Source organism: Salmo salar, chromosome 07 (genome assembly GCF_965601325.2).
Source record: "Salmo salar chromosome 07, fSalSal1, whole genome shotgun sequence".
Classification (NCBI taxonomy): domain Eukaryota; kingdom Metazoa; phylum Chordata; class Actinopteri; order Salmoniformes; family Salmonidae; genus Salmo; species Salmo salar.
In genome coordinates, this window is record NC_138297.1 from 30066305 (window position 1) to 30083252 (window position 16948).

Here is a 16948-nt window from a genome sequence, read left to right on the forward strand (position 1 = left end):
CAGAGCAACAAACAAGTTGAAGTTCCGCGAGCTCGAGTTACAAATGAGTTAGCTAAGTGGAAAAGCATTTTTTTGGTGAACTACAATTTAACAATCATTTCAATGTTCTTGAATACATATAACTCAATTGCTACTATATCCTTTCCTATACCATTATGTCAGAATACACAGAAAACGATAAACAAATGTTTTAAATTGTGATGACTTAAAACTCACATTTTCTCCCCCATCTTTTTTTATATGTAATAAAATAAAATGATACAACTTGGGATGTCTTTGTTTTTATGTACAAGCGAAATTGGAGGAAAAACTATCACACTAGAATCCATCCCTGCACAATAAAACATTGAGAAGATCAAAGACAATCATTTAGCAGAATAAAATACCTCCAGGGGTGTGTCCCAAATGGCACCCTATTCCCTTCATTAGTGTACTACTTTTGACCAGGTCCCACTTTCACCTCTATCCTATTTTCATGAGTTCACAAGCATTACAAGAGACAGGTGACATGCACACATGCCCAAGACAGAGACACAAGCAGGAGACAATGTGATAGAAATTGCACCCGATTACCTACTTCGTGCACCCTTTTTGACCAGAGGTCAAAAATATAACATTTACATAATTATTCAGACTTTAAGCAGTACTTTGTTGAAGCACCTTTGGCAGCGATTACAGCCTCAAGTGTTCTTGGGTATGGCACTATAAGTTCAGCTACCTGTATTTAGGGAGTTTCTCCCATTCTTCTCTGCAGATCCTCTCAAACTTTTTCAGGTTGGATGGGAAGTGTCACTGCACAGCTATTTTCAAGTCTCTCCAGATATGTTTGATCAGGCTGGCTGGGCCACTCAAGGACATTGACACTTGTCCCGAAGTCACTCCTGCGTTGTCTTGGCTATGTGCTTAGGGTCGTTGTCCTGTTGGAAGGTGAACCGTCACCCCAGTTTGAGGTCCGGAGTGCTCTGGAGCAGGTTATCATCAAGGATCTCTGTACTTGGTCGGTCATCTTTCCCTCGATCCTGACTAGTTTTCCAGTCCCTGCCACTGAAAAACATCCCCACGGCATGATGCTGCACCACCATGCCTCACCGTAGTGATGGTGCCAGGTTTCTTCCAGACGTGACACTTGGCATTCACGCCAAAGAGTTTAATCTTGGTTTCATCAGACCAGAGAATCTTGTTTCTCATGGTCCGAGTGTCCTTAGGTTCCTTTTGGCAAACTCCAAGCAGGCTATAATGTGCCTTTTACTGAGGAAAGGCTTCCATCTGACCACTCAACCCTAAAGGCCTGATTGGTGGAATGCTGAAGAGATAGTTGTCCTACTGGAAGGTTCTCCCATCTCCACAGAAGAATTCTGTCAGTGACCATTGGGTTCTCGGTCACCTCCCTGACCAAGGCCCTTCTCCCCCGATAGGCAGCCAGCTCTAGGAAGAGTCTTAGTGGTTCCCAACTTCATCCAATTAAGACTGAAGCCACTGTCTTCTTGGACAATTCTTTTGACCTCATGGCTTGGTTTTTGCTCTGACGTGCACTGTCAACTGTGGGACCTTATGTAGACAGATGTGTGCCTTGCACATCCAAATCATGTTAAATCAATTGAATTTATCACAGGTGGACTCCAATCAAGTTGTAGAAACATCTCAAGGATGATCAATGGAAACAGGATGCACCTGAGCTCAATTTCGAGCCTCCATAGCAAAGGGTCTGAATACTTATGTAATAAGGGATTTGTTTTTATTTTTAATACATTTCTAAAAAACCTGTTTGTCATCAGTATTGTGTGTAATTAGGGGGGGAAACAATTTAATCAATTTTAGAATAAGAATGTGACGTAACAAGATGTGGATAAAGTCAAGGGGTCTGATACTTTCCGAATGCACTGTATATACTAGCTAGCAGATCCGACCTGCTTGCTTATAGCTGCACTAGGGTCAGATAGGCTTCCTGTGTATATTAAAAGCCAATTCATGCTTGATCTGGAAAAGTGGTCCGTGGCTCTATATGAAGGGTGTAATCCCAAATTTGGTAACAATGTGGAGGTCTCTGTAGAGCTCCGCATTAACATGATTGGTTGGCTACAGGTGGGGGCGGGAGGTGCTGTATAAACACAAACTCACTTCTTTTACAACAGCTCTCCGAAACGCAAGAAGTATGAATGCCCCGACTGCCACAGAGGCTGTATCACCGTAAATGCTACACGGCAAATGCTGACAGTCGGATTGACAACGCAGAGCTTTAAGACACCATGGAGCCGGCGTGAGCTATGTCTTGGAAAACATGCCTCAATCCAGGGCTGAGAAATGCATTGTAATCCTAATTATCCCAAATTTTCAACGAGAAGATTGAACTGCTAGTTTAATAGCAGTCGGTCCATCTTCTCTGTGTAACAGTTGGGAGTACAATGTGTCTCACCCTAGGATTGAGGTACAATTGAGTCTCGCACCAGCTACGAGGTGTCTTAATCTACACAGGAAGCCTGTCCGACCCTAGTGCAGCTGTAAGCAAGCGGATCGGCTGGAGATTATAATATATACACACAATCAATTTTATTAGCTAACAAAAAGTTGATTGAAAAATATGCTGCAAATATATTCAATATCTACAAAGCTCTCTGCCTAAGCAACCTCACAGCCCCATGGCACCTCTCTGTCCTATACATTTATCCAACTACATTTCAGTACACGTACAAGAGTAGTTCTCACATTTAATTTATTCTCCATCTCCAAAACAAATATCTTTAGAAAAATATTGACACTAGTACACACATTAATTGAACAGTTGATTTTGACAGCTCTGAAAACCACATTTATATGGATTAGGAGAATCACATACAGCACTTCATATCCAAAATGATAATGTGTTCTCTATACACACAGAATAAAAACTCAATTTAAAAATTATATTATGGCAGGGCAAATAGCCTATGTAGGAGCCGGCCTGAGATTTTCATGAGCAGATTTCTCAGGCTAGCCCCAAGACATACATCCTCTGGGCCCATACATCTCAAACAATTGTGGAACGAGCCTCTTAAATCAATTGATGATAAATCAAAGCCTGATTCACACTTTAGGGCCATGCTGAGCTGTACTGTTTAGCTGTAAACGTGCTGGAAAGGACAATGTACAAAGAAAATATCCAAGCCAACGCAGTAGGTCTACGGTTCGGGTCGGCCCTGGAGGGTGAATCAGGCACAATAGTTGTCATTCATGCTTCAATCACAGAACTGGTCTGGGCTGCTGGGTGAGGAGGAGGCCGAAGCGTTTCTTCAGAGTTACCCGGTGCCGGGAGAACTTGTCGTCGGGCGAGAAGCGGGCAGGATGGGCAGAGCTGGTGGGCTGGCCCAATAGATCCACCTTCTGTTTGGTCACAAGAGGTATGACAAGAAAAGAGATAGCATGAACAAGTAGCTGAGTATAACTTGTCACATAACGTTACAGGGTTGGACTGGCCCATTTTCTACAGAAGCTGTAGGGTCAGAAAAAATTATATGTAAAGTTTGGATACGTGGACCACCTCTGAGAAGGTTATAATGACGATAGCGGCTCTGCGGAACTCCATATTTTGGTGAATGCCGAACGAATGTGGACATTATAACATTTGCAGAGCTAGTTAATGGGACTTTCAATTTAAGGATACTGGGCGTCAGAGTCTCCTCAAGCCCAGGTACTGGTTCAGTTCACAGCCAGCGTCTGACATTATCAATGGCGACTCTGGAGCACTTAGGGGTTAAGTGCCTTGCTCAAGGGCACAGAAACAGATTTTTCACCTTGCCGCCTCTGGGATTTGAACTAGCAACCTTTTAGTTTCTGGCCCAACCAGAGAAATAGAATGAATTATATTTCTATGGGCCCAATGGTCTTACCGCTAGGCTATCTGTGCATTAGAGACCTCCAATACCCAGAAAACTCAGATTGAAACTGCCATTCACCAGCTCTGCAAAGCGTTATAACGTTAATTTCAAAATATGTTTGCTTGTCACCAAATACTATCTTAAATTTACTCCTGTTACGGCCAGTATGTACCGGAGCTGTTTTCGACGTCCGACCTGTGCGTGGCTGTAAGGAGATGCTGAATAGGCATTTTTTTTGGGTCACTTGTATATATTTTGGGCAGTACATATTGGCCTTAACGCGAGTAAATGAGCAGTTTCTCAGCAAAACTCCATATGATCAACGAACGTATTTTGACAACGCTTGCAGAGCTGGTGAATAGGAGGTTGAATCTGAGTGTTAGAGGTCTCTAACCCATATCGCCCTGCTTGACTGACTGCGGCTTAGCTTTGGGACACAACATCGGGAGTCTTTGTATTGGTTGGACTCCCTCTGCAAATAACCCATACCACAATATTGCCAGCTTCACCCCCAAAAAGTTTCCAGTCAAAAATGGGCATATGTATAATCTCTAGCAACTCTCTACCAGACTTACAGTGAAATGTGTGCTTCGCTATCAAATAAACATCTGAATCCAACTTCTGTCCGAACCGCACCATATACCTGCTGTGCTCAGTAGACTGTGGTAGATTTCATGGTAGGATTTCTCACGTGAAGTGCGTGGTCTAATGGCAGCCCGTTGTTTAACTCGACATGAATATGGTGCTTTTCGGACAAATTTTAGATTCAGACGTTTATTTGATAGCGAGGGACACATTTCACATATGTTAAACAGAGTTTCTAGATAGCAAATACATGGCTTTGTTGAATGGAACGTTTTTTCTTGGGGTGAAGATGTATTGTGATGTATTGTGTATTGTTGTAGCGTTATTTTCGATGCACAACTTGGCTACCTGCCTCCCTAAAAAACACAACGCATTAACGCATTCCGCGAAACTTTTCTTACAATGCAAAAGACACTTAATATTTATGTGCAGAGTGGACACGATTTTATACAACATAATTAAATATTACTAACGGGTTTGCTTGCTAGTTAATTCGTTGTTAGCTAGCTAAACCTACCTTCAGAGTGTAAACTCTCTCCCCATTCTCGTTCAAGTAGAACTGCAGAAACATCGTGACGAATAACTTGTGCTTTGTAAGTTATAAACAATAATACCGCACCACCAAAGTGGACTTGTTAACTTATATTTTACAGAAAATGTTGCTGTATTTGTTGCGTTCAGCGCTACACGTGCTTTTTTTCTCGGAGTGTTGAAAGCGGATATCCGTGAGGAAAAAAAGTGCCTTCTGCGAAAACCTAATAGGGCAATTTAGTTTTTTTCTTATTCGATGAGGTTTAGTTGGCATCCAATTAATATTGCATTACCGCCACCTACTAGACTGGAGTATAACTCATTTGCGTGAAAATGAAATTAAAAAAAATACAACAAATACCCTACCATTTAACACCACTTTATTTATAATAATAAAAACAATACCATACTTTGTCACATGTGCCGAATACAACAGGTTTAGACCCTACAGTGAAACGCTTACTTACAAGCCCTTAACCAACAACGCAGTTTTAAGGAAAATAGGTGTCAAGTAAAAAATAGATAGGTAAAAAATAACAAATAATGTAACTCTTCTGATGTCAAGTCTCGCACACCCAAATACCTCTCTGCAGCTACCACCAAAAGCTCTATTTTCTGCAACTTATGGATCCTTGCAGTACAGTTGATAACCATTGCTATAAATGCCAAAAATCAAATCTTACTGAAACATATATTACTTGTTGGTTTATCCCTCTGTACTAGTACAGATCTACTACTCGCACCACTCCTCTCAGGATCCCTCCAACTTGACCCATCTTCCCCTATTTTCTTCACTGCCTCAGCATATGACTTCTGCACTACTCTAACCAGGGAAACCTCAACCTGCCTCTCTCGCACAAGACAGTTCTGATCCCCAGCCCCATGGGCACCCCTACAATTAACACATACCACTACTTTGTTTCATGCCCTTATGCACACTTCTCACACATAGGAACCTCCCTCCTACACACTGCTGCCACATGCCCTTAAGTTTGACACCTGTAACAACGTAATGTATTTGGCACAAAAAGCTCGTACAGGATAACTTATATATCCTAACATCACTTTGTCGGGCAAAGACTCAACATCAAAACTCAAAAGAGCAGACAATGACTCTGTTTCACCACTCACGCCACCCTGTCATCGTCGCAACAAACGACGAGCATCACAAACAACGGGAATCTTCCCGTTCAGTTGGTCAGCTTTCACATTTACCACTACCCCAGTAATCACTCCTTTCAATGGCACCCTTTTCTTGAGAGCAAAACAATTCACATATCTTGCCCACATTCATTTAACACAGAGCACCTGCTCCCTCTGACCAGCAGAAACACAAACAATTATCACAAGACCACTTCTGGTTACCCTCACCGATTACACAGCACCCAACTCTTGTTTTCACCCACCCTGAAACCACAAATGTATCAGCAAAAAGGCAAGGGTCCACTTTTTCCTAAAACTTCACTCCTACTGTCACAGACTCATCTTTATCCTGACCCTCCGTGCAAGCCCCAGGATCCGAGAACAACACCACACTCCTGAAATAATGGCGCCGGAGGAGAAGGCTGCCGTTTACGGTCCCATAATCAATTGTGCTATTGTGTCTGTTTTTTCATGTTATTTGTAACTTATTTTGTACATAATGTTTCTGCCACCGTCTCGTATGACTGAAAAGATCTTCTAGATATCAGGACACCGATTACTCACCCCGTAATGGAATAAAATGTTTTCTTTAATGAGTCGGACGCAAAGGATTTACTTCAGACGCCCGACAAGGCCCTCATCCCCATCATTCACAGGAGAAAGAGACGGAGACATATCGGGGACATAGGTCTGGGTCCCTTATAAGGATCCGACAGCAAGTGGGTAATATGCCTTTACCATCGGTCCTATTAGCCAACGTACAATAATTGTATAATGAAATAGACGAACTACGAGCACATATATCCTACCAACGGGACATTCAAAACTGTAATATCTTATGTTTCACCGAGTCATGGCTGAACAACGAAATTAATAACATACAGCTGGCGGGTTTTACGCTTTTTCGGGAGGATAGAACAGCCTCCTCCAGTAAGACAAGGGGTGGCGGTCTGTAGACCACACTATTTACCAAGAGAATTCTCATCTAAACAGGAAAATGCTCATCCAGATGCGGCGTTCCTAGTGCCCGGGGACTTTAATGCAGGGAAACTTAAATCCCTTTTACCTCATATCTATCAGCACGTTAAATGTGCAACCAGAGGGGGTAAAAAACCTCTAGATCACCTTTACTCCACACACAGAGAAGCGTACAGAGCTCTCCCTCGTCCTCCATTTGGCAAATCTGACCATAATTCTATCCTCCTGATTCCTGCTTATAAGCAAAAACTAAAGCAGGAAACACCACTGACTCGGTCAATGAAAGAGTGGTCAGGTGAAGCAGATGCTAAGCTACAGGACTGTTTTGCTAGCAAAGATTGGAATATGTTCCCGGGATTCTTCCGAGGGCACTGAGGAGTACACCACGTCAGTCACTGGCTTCATCAATAAGTGCATCGATGACGTCATCCCCACAGTGACTGTACTTACATGCCGCTACCAGAAGCCATGGATTACAGGCAACATTCGCACTGAGCTAAAAGGTAGAGCTGCTGCTTTCAAGGAGCAGGAAGCTTATAAGAAATCCCACTATGCCCTCCAACGAACCATCAAACAGGCAAAGCGTCAATACAGGACTAATACTGAATCATACTACACCGGCTATAACGCTCATCGGATGTGGCAGGGCTTGCAAACTATTACAGACTACAAAGGGAAGCACAGCCGCAAGTGACACGAGCCTACCAGACGAGCTAAATTACTTCTATGCTCGCTTCGAGGCAAGTAACACTGAAACATGCATGAGAGCATCAGCTGTTCTGGATGATTGTGTGATCACGCTCTCCGTAGCCAATGTGAGAAAGACCTTTAAACAGGTCAACATTCACAAGGCCGCAGGGCCAGATGGATTTCCAGGACGTGTACTCCAAGCATGCGCTGACCAACTGGCAAGTGTCTTCACTGACATTTTCAACCTGTCCCTGACTGAGTCTGTAATACCAACATGTTTCAAGCAGACCACCATAGTCCCTATGCCCAAGAACACTAAGGTAACCTGCCTAAATGACTACCGACCCGTAGGACTCATGTCTGTAGCCATGTATAGTCAAGTGCTTTGAAAGGCCGGTCTTGGCTCACATCAACACCATTATCCCGGAAACCCTAGACCCACTCCAATTTGCACACCGCCCCAACAGATCCACAGATGATGCAATCTCTATTGCACTCCACACTGACCTATCCCACCTGGACAAAAGGAACATCTACGTGAGAATGCTATTCATTGACTACAGTTCAGCGTTCAACACCATAGTGCCCTCAAAGCTCATCATTAAGCTAAGGACCCTGGGACTAAACACCTCCTTCTGCAACTGGATCCTGGACTTCCTGACGGGCCGCCCCCAGGTGGTAAGGGTAGGTAACAAAACATCCTCAACATGGGGGCCCCTCAGGGATGGGTGCTCAGTCCCCTCCTGTACTCCCTGTTCACTCATGACTGCATGGCCAGGCATTACTCCAACCCCACCGTGGTAGGCCTGTTCCCCGACAACGATGAGACAGCCTATCAGGAGGAGGTCAGAGACCTGGCTGTGAGGTGCCAGGACAACAACCTCTCCCTCAACTTGATCAAGACAAAGTAGACGATTGCGGACTACAGGAAAAGGAGGACAGAGCACACCCCCATTCTCATCAACAGGGCTGTAGTGGAGCAGGTTGAAAGCTTTAAGTTCCGTGGTGTCCACATCACCAACAAACTATAATGGTCCAAACACACCAAGACAGTCGTGAAGAGGGCACGACAAAGCCTAGAAAGCCTCAGGAGACTGAAAAGATTTGGCATGGGTCCTCAGATCCTCAAAAAGTTCTACAGCTGCACCATCGAGAGCGTCCTGACTGGTTGCATCACTACCTGATATGGCAACTGCTCGGCCTCTGACCGCAAGGCACTACCTTCTGTAGTGCGTACGGCCCAGTACATCACTGGGGCGAAGCTTCCTGCCATCCAGGACCTCTATACCAGGCGGTGTCAGAGAAAGGCCCTAAAAAATGTCAAAAACTCCAGCCACCCTAGTCATAGACCGTTCTCTCTGCTACCGCATGGCAAGCGGTACCGGAGCGCCAAGTCTAGGTCCAAAAGGCTTCTTAACAGCTTCTACCCCAAAACCATAAGACTCCTGAACAGCTAATCAAATGGCTTCCCCGACTATTTGCATTGCCCCCCTCCTTCTTTTACGCTGCTGCTACTCTCTGTTTATTATCTATGCATAGTCACTTTAACTGTACCTGCATTTACATATTACCTCAATTACCTCGACTAACCGGTGCCCCCGCACATTGACTCTGTACCGGTACCCCCTGTATATAGCCTCGATTCTGTTATTTTACTGCTGCTCTTTAATTATTTGTTACTTTTATTTTTCCTCATCTATTTTTAACACTTTTTTCCTTAACACTTTTTTAACTGCATTGTTGGTTAAGGGCTTGTAAGTAAGCATTTCACTGTAAGGTTGTGTTTGGCGCATGTGACAAATACAATTTGATTTGATCTCCAATACTTCGCCCTCATTCACTTCCAATTCCCTTCCTGTCTTCAATTGACTCTACTTACACTTTCTACCATTCTTCTTTAACAAACCATCTCCCCTTTTCCCACAATTTTTAACCAACTCAAGCTCACCCTCTTCCTCCCTCTCTCTCTTAGACCTCCTCTGCCTCTCTTTTTCCCTCCATTCCTCCTCTGTATTCCAAGTATACGTTTCCTTACAGAGGGGTAGACTGACTGCATCGCTTCCTTTCATAAGAAACATTAATGTGTTGAAAATCCCAAATTGTTTGCATAGTCAGCTTACACGCAGCTCTGACACACACACTTATCCCACCAGGGGTCTTTTCATAGTCCCCAAATCCAGAACAAATTCAAGAAAACGTACAGTATTATATAGAGCTCTTACTGCATGGAACTTCCTTCCATCTCATATTGCTCAAATAAACAGCAAACCTGGTTTCAAAAATACAGATAAAGTAATACCTCGCGGCACAACGCCTCTCCACTATTTGACCTAGATAGTTTGTATGTATGCATTGATATGTGGGCTACGTGTGCCTTTTAAAAAATGTATGTAGGTCTGTCCTTGAGCTGTTCTTGTCTAATGATGTTCTGTATTACGTCATTCTGTATTGTTTCATGTTTTGTGTGGAGCCCAGGAAGAGTAGCTGCTGATTTTGCAACAGCTAATGGGGATCCTAATAAAATACCAAAATACCAAATACTAACAATACTGCACTTCTCCTGACATACATCTTGTTCTTGCCTTGTCAAGGGACGCCGTTTAACTGGCTGTCACAATCTCCTAAATTGAGTTTTATTTGCAGTTCTCGTACTTGAAAGTTTTCATAGGATAATATTATTTCAGTCAATCATTAAATCACATGTAATGTTCTCTTATCCTCAGAACGTTGGGTCATCGTCAGTGACGGAAGACCCATGGTAGTCTAATATTAGCCTACTCAAGTTGTCCAAATGTTCAGTGCTAACAATGTCTTTTCCATATTATGCTGGCTAAAAATACCCCAAAGTTGGCTTTATTACATTTACATTTTAGTCATTTAGCAGACGCTCTTATCCATATATATATATTAATATATATAATATATTATATTACATAGCTTACATAGTTGTTTTTTTATGCAGCTAGGCTCGTTTTAATAGTCCTATTGCAGGGTGAGATTGAGATGTTCACTGACTCAAATCCAACTAAATAAAAACTCAAAAGTTACAGTATGTTGGATATACTGTATGAAACCCCAAAGGCTGCATTAGAATGATCTCAGATACAAGGGAGGCAGACGCCGACCTAGCACAGATACTGTCAGATCAATCCCGTGTCTGTATCAGATCCACCTCTGATTCAGATAAACGAAGAGTCCAACCAAGTCCAGATACAGGCTAGTGCTCCTCTCCCTCAGATTATCATGGATTTGAGTCTGTACCACCTCATTCACAAGGGGAATCCGACCCAGTCCTGTTACAGCCAGAACAGCCAGTCCCAGCCACAGACCTTACATTCAAGACTGAGACTGATCTCTCTTCTCTGGCTATATCATATCTGGTGTTTTACTTTGGACCAGAAGCAGGTGCAGTGACTCTGCAGTCTGACTCAAAGGACAGGGACAGAGTCCGTGAAGGCTCCCACTTGCGACACCTTCAACCTCACCCTCACGCTGTCATACCTCTCACCCATACAGCCTCAGCAGCCTCCATCCATATCTAATGGCCCTCCACAGATAATCTGTCACTCAACCCTTATCCCAAACTGCCCACTTCTGGATATAGCTCTCCCCCAGGACAAAGATATATTGATTTCAAAGTTTAAAGCTAGAATCCTAAGTTGCTTGGTCCATTTTTGGGCTTGCAAATTAATATGTAGCCATTGACTTTTGAAGAATATAACTTATAAATGCCTCATGAGCTTAGTTCAACTGTCGTACCAGATCAGAACCTAAAAATATTGTTTTACTCCAATGTTTGTAAACAATGTAAATGTAAACAAACAATGTACAGCCTCAAAACATGGTTAAAACTATAATGTTGATATCATGGATGGTAAGTCCTTGCATCCATAGCTCTGTCTATGAATTTGAGTGGTTACATTTCTCCAGGCCCATCCCTCAGCTTTTTACCAAAACCGAGGCGGGATGTCCGCTTTGTTATTGTTTCATTAAGGATTCCAGCTTTAGCAAACCTTACAACTCTATGCACAAGGACACATTTTAACAACTCCCATTGAACATTTTACAAAAACACATTTACTGGAAGACATGTTCAGATGCAAAGTATGGTAACAGAATTTCTGTAAAATCTCTGTTTTTTGTGTGACCACGTTTTCCAAACACTTCAATATTTGCTCTGAATTCAAATTCAAATATGTCTGCATTAAGAATTGGGTTTTAGCTTTGTCATGACACCTTGGCTTTGAAAACATCTCTTCTGGTTATTGAACCACAGTAAGTGAGGTGGATTTACATCCGGTAACAGAATTACGGTAACGGAATTACATTATGGGTCCCTGATCTGTACCATACAAAAATGCATTATTATGGATATGGATGTCATTCTCTTCAAGCATCCTAAATGGGTACCCAAAAGTAGAACTATTCAATATTCTCCTTTAAACATCACAGCATACTTTAAAGATATATGGTGCGTAGAAATCTGCAGAAGGTGGCCAGCAGAGATAGGTGGGATTGGCTGAGGGCAGCTGAGGGTTGCGATGTGGAATTGGAGACAAGTGGGGGTGGAGTTGCCGGGCGGGAGATATAATGACAGTCAAAGATAAGTAAAAATAAATAAGGCCAAAATAAAACAAAAAGTACATTTGAATGACACCGATGGGCAACGTTGTTACAGCTAATGCCTGTTTGCCTGAGGCTGATGCCGCACAGGTGTTTGTACACATGCATATACACAAACACACACTCATTCAAATGCACAACCGTGCACATACACGGACACATACACAAACATATTCAGTTGGCTTTGCTGTTATGATTTTTGTTGTCCTTGATGTCTTTTGTTTTTTGTATTGTTGTTTTCTGTTTTCCTTTGTCTTTTTTTGTATTTTGTTCATTTTGTTGGTTGTTGGGGAAGGTGGGGGGGAGCTTGGGCCGGTGGCTGATGGGGACCCTAACCAGCGACCTGTTTTTGACCTTGTGGGAGATCTGTCGACCTGCCGTTGAGCAGGGTGTTGACCCTGGTTGCTCCTGTGGGTCACTCTGTATGGGAGTCTGTTAGATTACTGAATGTAATGTAAATGTTGAGTGGCTTCACTGCAAGTAGATTGTATGTTTTAATATTCAATAATAAGAAATAAAATATGCTCCTTTACATATTTGGATATTATTCTAATGAGCTACGCACCTAAACAAGACAACATTTGGTTGGTCTGGACCAGACCAAATCTGAACCAATCAGAGACATCTATGTTTCACAAGTCTGGACAGTACAGCACAGTAAAGCTCAGTACAGTAGTTCAGTAGAGTACAGTAAAGTAGATACAGTACATTATACTGTACTCTAGTGTAGTGTGCGCTACTGTACTTAACTCGATTGTACAGTACTGAACTATGCTCAACTTTTCTTTACTGTTCTCTACTTTACTGTGCTGTCCAAACTTCTGAAACACAGACGTCTGTGATTGGTTCAGATTTGGTCCGGCCAGGGCGAACTGACCAAATTTCAACTACTTTTCAATGTCTAAGGACATCCCGTGTCGGTTGGTCGGTGCTCAGTGGGTGAGGATGCTTGTTACAGTAAATGGAAAGAGGGTCAGTGTTAGGTGTCATGGTAGTTGCCTGTCAGAGCCGTGAGAGGTGCCATTAACTGGAGAGAGAGTGAGAGGGAGGGTTGTCCAGACTGTTTTTACACTATTGCTTTGACCACCAGACGACAGAAAGAGAAAGAAAACAGTTCTGAGCTGAACATAACAGTATGCTAGTAGAAGGGAGGACAGACAGTAGCAGGTGTCTGACTCAACTCTGGTTTGTGACTATTATGATTTCCCATTGTAGCCATTTCAATTGCAGTAATTTGATTTGGTAACAGAATTACAAATTTGTATCACTTAATAATTAATAAACTCAGTAAAATAAACTCAGCAAAAAAAGAAACGTCCCTTTTTCAGGACCCAGTCTTTCAAAGATAATTCATAAAAATCCAAATAACTTCACAGATCTTCATTGTAAAGGGTTTAAACACTGTTTCCCATGCTTGTTCAATGAACCATAAACAATTAATGAACATGCACCTGTGGAACGGTCGTTACGACACTAACAGCTTACAGACGGTAGGCAATTAAGGTCAGAGTTATGAAAACTTAGGACATTAAAGAGGCCTTTCTACTGACTCTGAAAAACACAAAAAGAAAGATGCCCAGGGTCCCTGCTCATCTGCGTGAACGTGCCTTAAGCATGCTGCAAGGAGGCATGAGGACTACAGATGTGGCCAGGGCAATAAATTGCAATATCCGTACTGTGAAGCACCTAAGACAGCGCTACAGGGAGAGAGGAAGGACAGCTGACACCTGCGGGACAGGTACAGGATGGCAACAACTGCCCAAGTTACACCAGGAACGCACAATCCCTCCATCAGTGCTCAGACTGTCCGCAATAGGCTGTGAGAGGCTGGACTGAAGGCTTGTAGGCCTGTTGTAAGGCAGGTCCTCACCAGACATCACCGGCAACAACGTCGCCTATGGGCACAAACCCACCGTCGCTGGACCAGACAGGGCTGGCAAAAAGTGCTCTTCACTGACGAGTCGCGGTTTTGTCTCACCAGTGGTGATGGTCGGATTCGCGTTTACCGTCAAAGGAATGAGCGTTACACCGAGGCCTGTACTCTGGAGCGGGATCGATTTGGAGGTGGAGGGTCCGTCATGGTCTGGGGCGGTGTGTCACAGCATCATCGGACTGAGCTTGTTGTCATTGCAAGTAATCTTAACGCTGTGCGTTTCGTGGAAGACATCATCCTCTCTCATGTGGTACCCTTCCTGTAGGCTCATCCTGATATGACCCTCCAGCATGACAATGACACCAGCCATACTGCTCGTTCTGTGCATGATTTCCTGCAAGACAGGAATGTCAGTGTTCTGCCATGGCCAGCGAAGAGCCCAGATCTCAATCCCATTGAACACGTTCAGGACCTGTTGGATCGGAGGGTGAGGGCTAGGGCCATTCCCCCCAGAAATGTCTTGGAAATTGCCTTGGTGGAAGAGCGGGGTAACATCTCACAGTAAGAACTGGCAAATCTTGTGCAGCCCATGAGGAGGAGATGCACTGCATTACTTAATGCAGCTGGTGGCCACACCAGATACTGACTGTTCCTTTTGATTTTGACCACCCTTTGTTCAGGGACACATTATTCCATTTCTGTTAGTCACATGTCTGTGGAACTTGTTCAGTTTATGTCTCAGTTGTTGAATCTTATGTTCATACAAATATTTACACATGCTAAGTTTGCTGAAAATAAACGCAGTTGACAGTGAGAGGACATTTCTTTTTTTTGTTGCTGAGTTTACAACTAAATTGGTAGGTCTACCTTTACTTGTTACTTCTGTGAACTTTCATTATCCTCCCTCCTCATGAAGGAGATACGTATGTGGGGTTTTGGTAACGGAATTACAAGGCAAATAATTTCTCCAAAACTAAATATAAATGTAGATATTAGTTGGCAGGGGTCATTACTTAAACAATATTGTGTTTTGCTGTATTTCTAATACCTTTTAAGACTTTTCCTGGTAAATGTTGTCAAAGACCCATATTTCCATCAGTTTGACAAGAAATCAAAGCCTATAAATAAAATTTGCATATGCCTTAATTTCTCCAAATTATAGACTCTTAGCTTTCAGTGTAATCCAATTTGACACGCTCCTATGAACATCACGTTTGTGCTCATGGGTCCTTTTACATGGAAATGCCCATTTACATTACTTCAGTAACTCTGAATAAAATGAGATTACACACTTTACACATAGCTTGTCAAAACAGTGATGTTATTAGTGGTTAAAAAAGAAATGTATACATCACAAATGGCACCCTATTCCCGAATCCCCATATTCTGCACTACATTTGATTTAAGGCCCACAGGGCTCAGGTCAAAAATAGTGCACTATATGTGGAATATCCTGTGTGAAAAGTGAGAATGGGACGAACTGGTAATTCAATTGCAGTAGTTCGATTTGGTAACAGAATTACGAATTTTAATCACTTAATAATTCATAAACAAACTTGATATCAGTAAAAACACAACTAATTCGTAGGTCTACCTTTATTGATGTTCAGTTTATGGTTGCGTTTTTAGTCACAAGCATACTATGTGGCCGGAACAGGGCGTCATTTGAGATGTGCCGTGTGTGTTCAACCCTAGATTCTTGAAGTTTGAGGTGACGTAAGAGCAGGGATAGAAAAATCAAAATAGCGAGTAAAGGAAAAAGATAAAAGGAAAAAAAGTGAAGTACCTAGTTATAGGAGTTGAGGTGGAGAAAGTGATAGCAACCAAATACAAGACGGAACAGAAAAGAAACAAAGTCAAAAGGAGGCGAGACAAGCAACGAAAATAAGAAAACAAACAAGCTGAATAGAAACAGACATACAGTGAGGAAGAGAAAGTGTGAGTCCAAGGCGACTACTGCTCCTAATATTAACACTGATAAACTGAAGGTGATACTGAAAGAGCCTCAACAAGGACAAAGAAAACAGAGACGGCGAAACAACGAGTCGAGGCAAAGAAGACAGAAAAGCCAAGTCCCATGATGAGAGAAAGGAGGAAAAGCAAAGCTGCAGAGAATAGGGGAAAGGAATTGACGAAAACAGCAAAAATTGCCGAGAAAGGGGATGAAGCAGAGGACATAAAAGGCTAGTTCTATGAAAAGTCAGAGAAAGAAGAGTAACGGATTAGAGAGAACTGACTTTGTGGCTGTGGTAACCGTTGTGCTTGTTGTTCACATGCGTATCTGCCCTCTCTTTGGCTGGAATGGTCCCACCTGATCCTGCCACGTGCTGACAGCCTTCCATTGTTAGAGCGGCCACTTGAGTATCTGGTCACGAAGACTGCATCTGTTTCTTATTAATAAACAATGCCATGCTAGTGGGTGGTGACATTCAAATAAAATCCAGCCCTGAAACGAAATGTAGGCTTAAAATAATTATTACGTCATATCATAGAAAGACACCGCATTCACACACATTTTCACAAAGTGGGTAGTTCGGATTTGTCACTTCTAGCCGAAATATCATACTTTTGACTAAAACAACGACTTTTATAGACTTAAATTGTTGTGCAACACCATATGTAAACTGTCCAGTAAACTCTGGCCATTGTCTTTCAGCTCGAAAAAGTGGATTTC

The 16948-nt window shown here is 42.7% G+C and overlaps 1 protein-coding gene across 2 annotated transcripts; it reads right to left on the minus strand.

Annotated features, from left to right (window-relative positions):
* Positions 1-2693: 2693 nt before the first annotated feature.
* On the minus strand, positions 2694-16865 carry LOC106608971 (H/ACA ribonucleoprotein complex subunit 3). Of its 2 annotated transcripts, none has more exons than XM_014207248.3 (2): positions 16512-16865; positions 2694-3357 (listed from the first exon to the last, which is right to left on the minus strand). In XM_014207248.3, exons 1-2 carry the CDS (start codon positions 16614-16616, stop codon positions 3217-3219), a joined length of 246 nt encoding a protein of 81 aa, XP_014062723.2. In that variant the 5' UTR covers positions 16617-16865; the 3' UTR covers positions 2694-3216. The 2 variants fall into 2 exon arrangements, with proteins under 2 accessions (XP_014062723.2, XP_014062724.1); XM_014207249.3 differs by lacking the exon at positions 16512-16865 and adding an exon at positions 4954-5191.
* Positions 16866-16948: the final 83 nt, after the last annotated feature.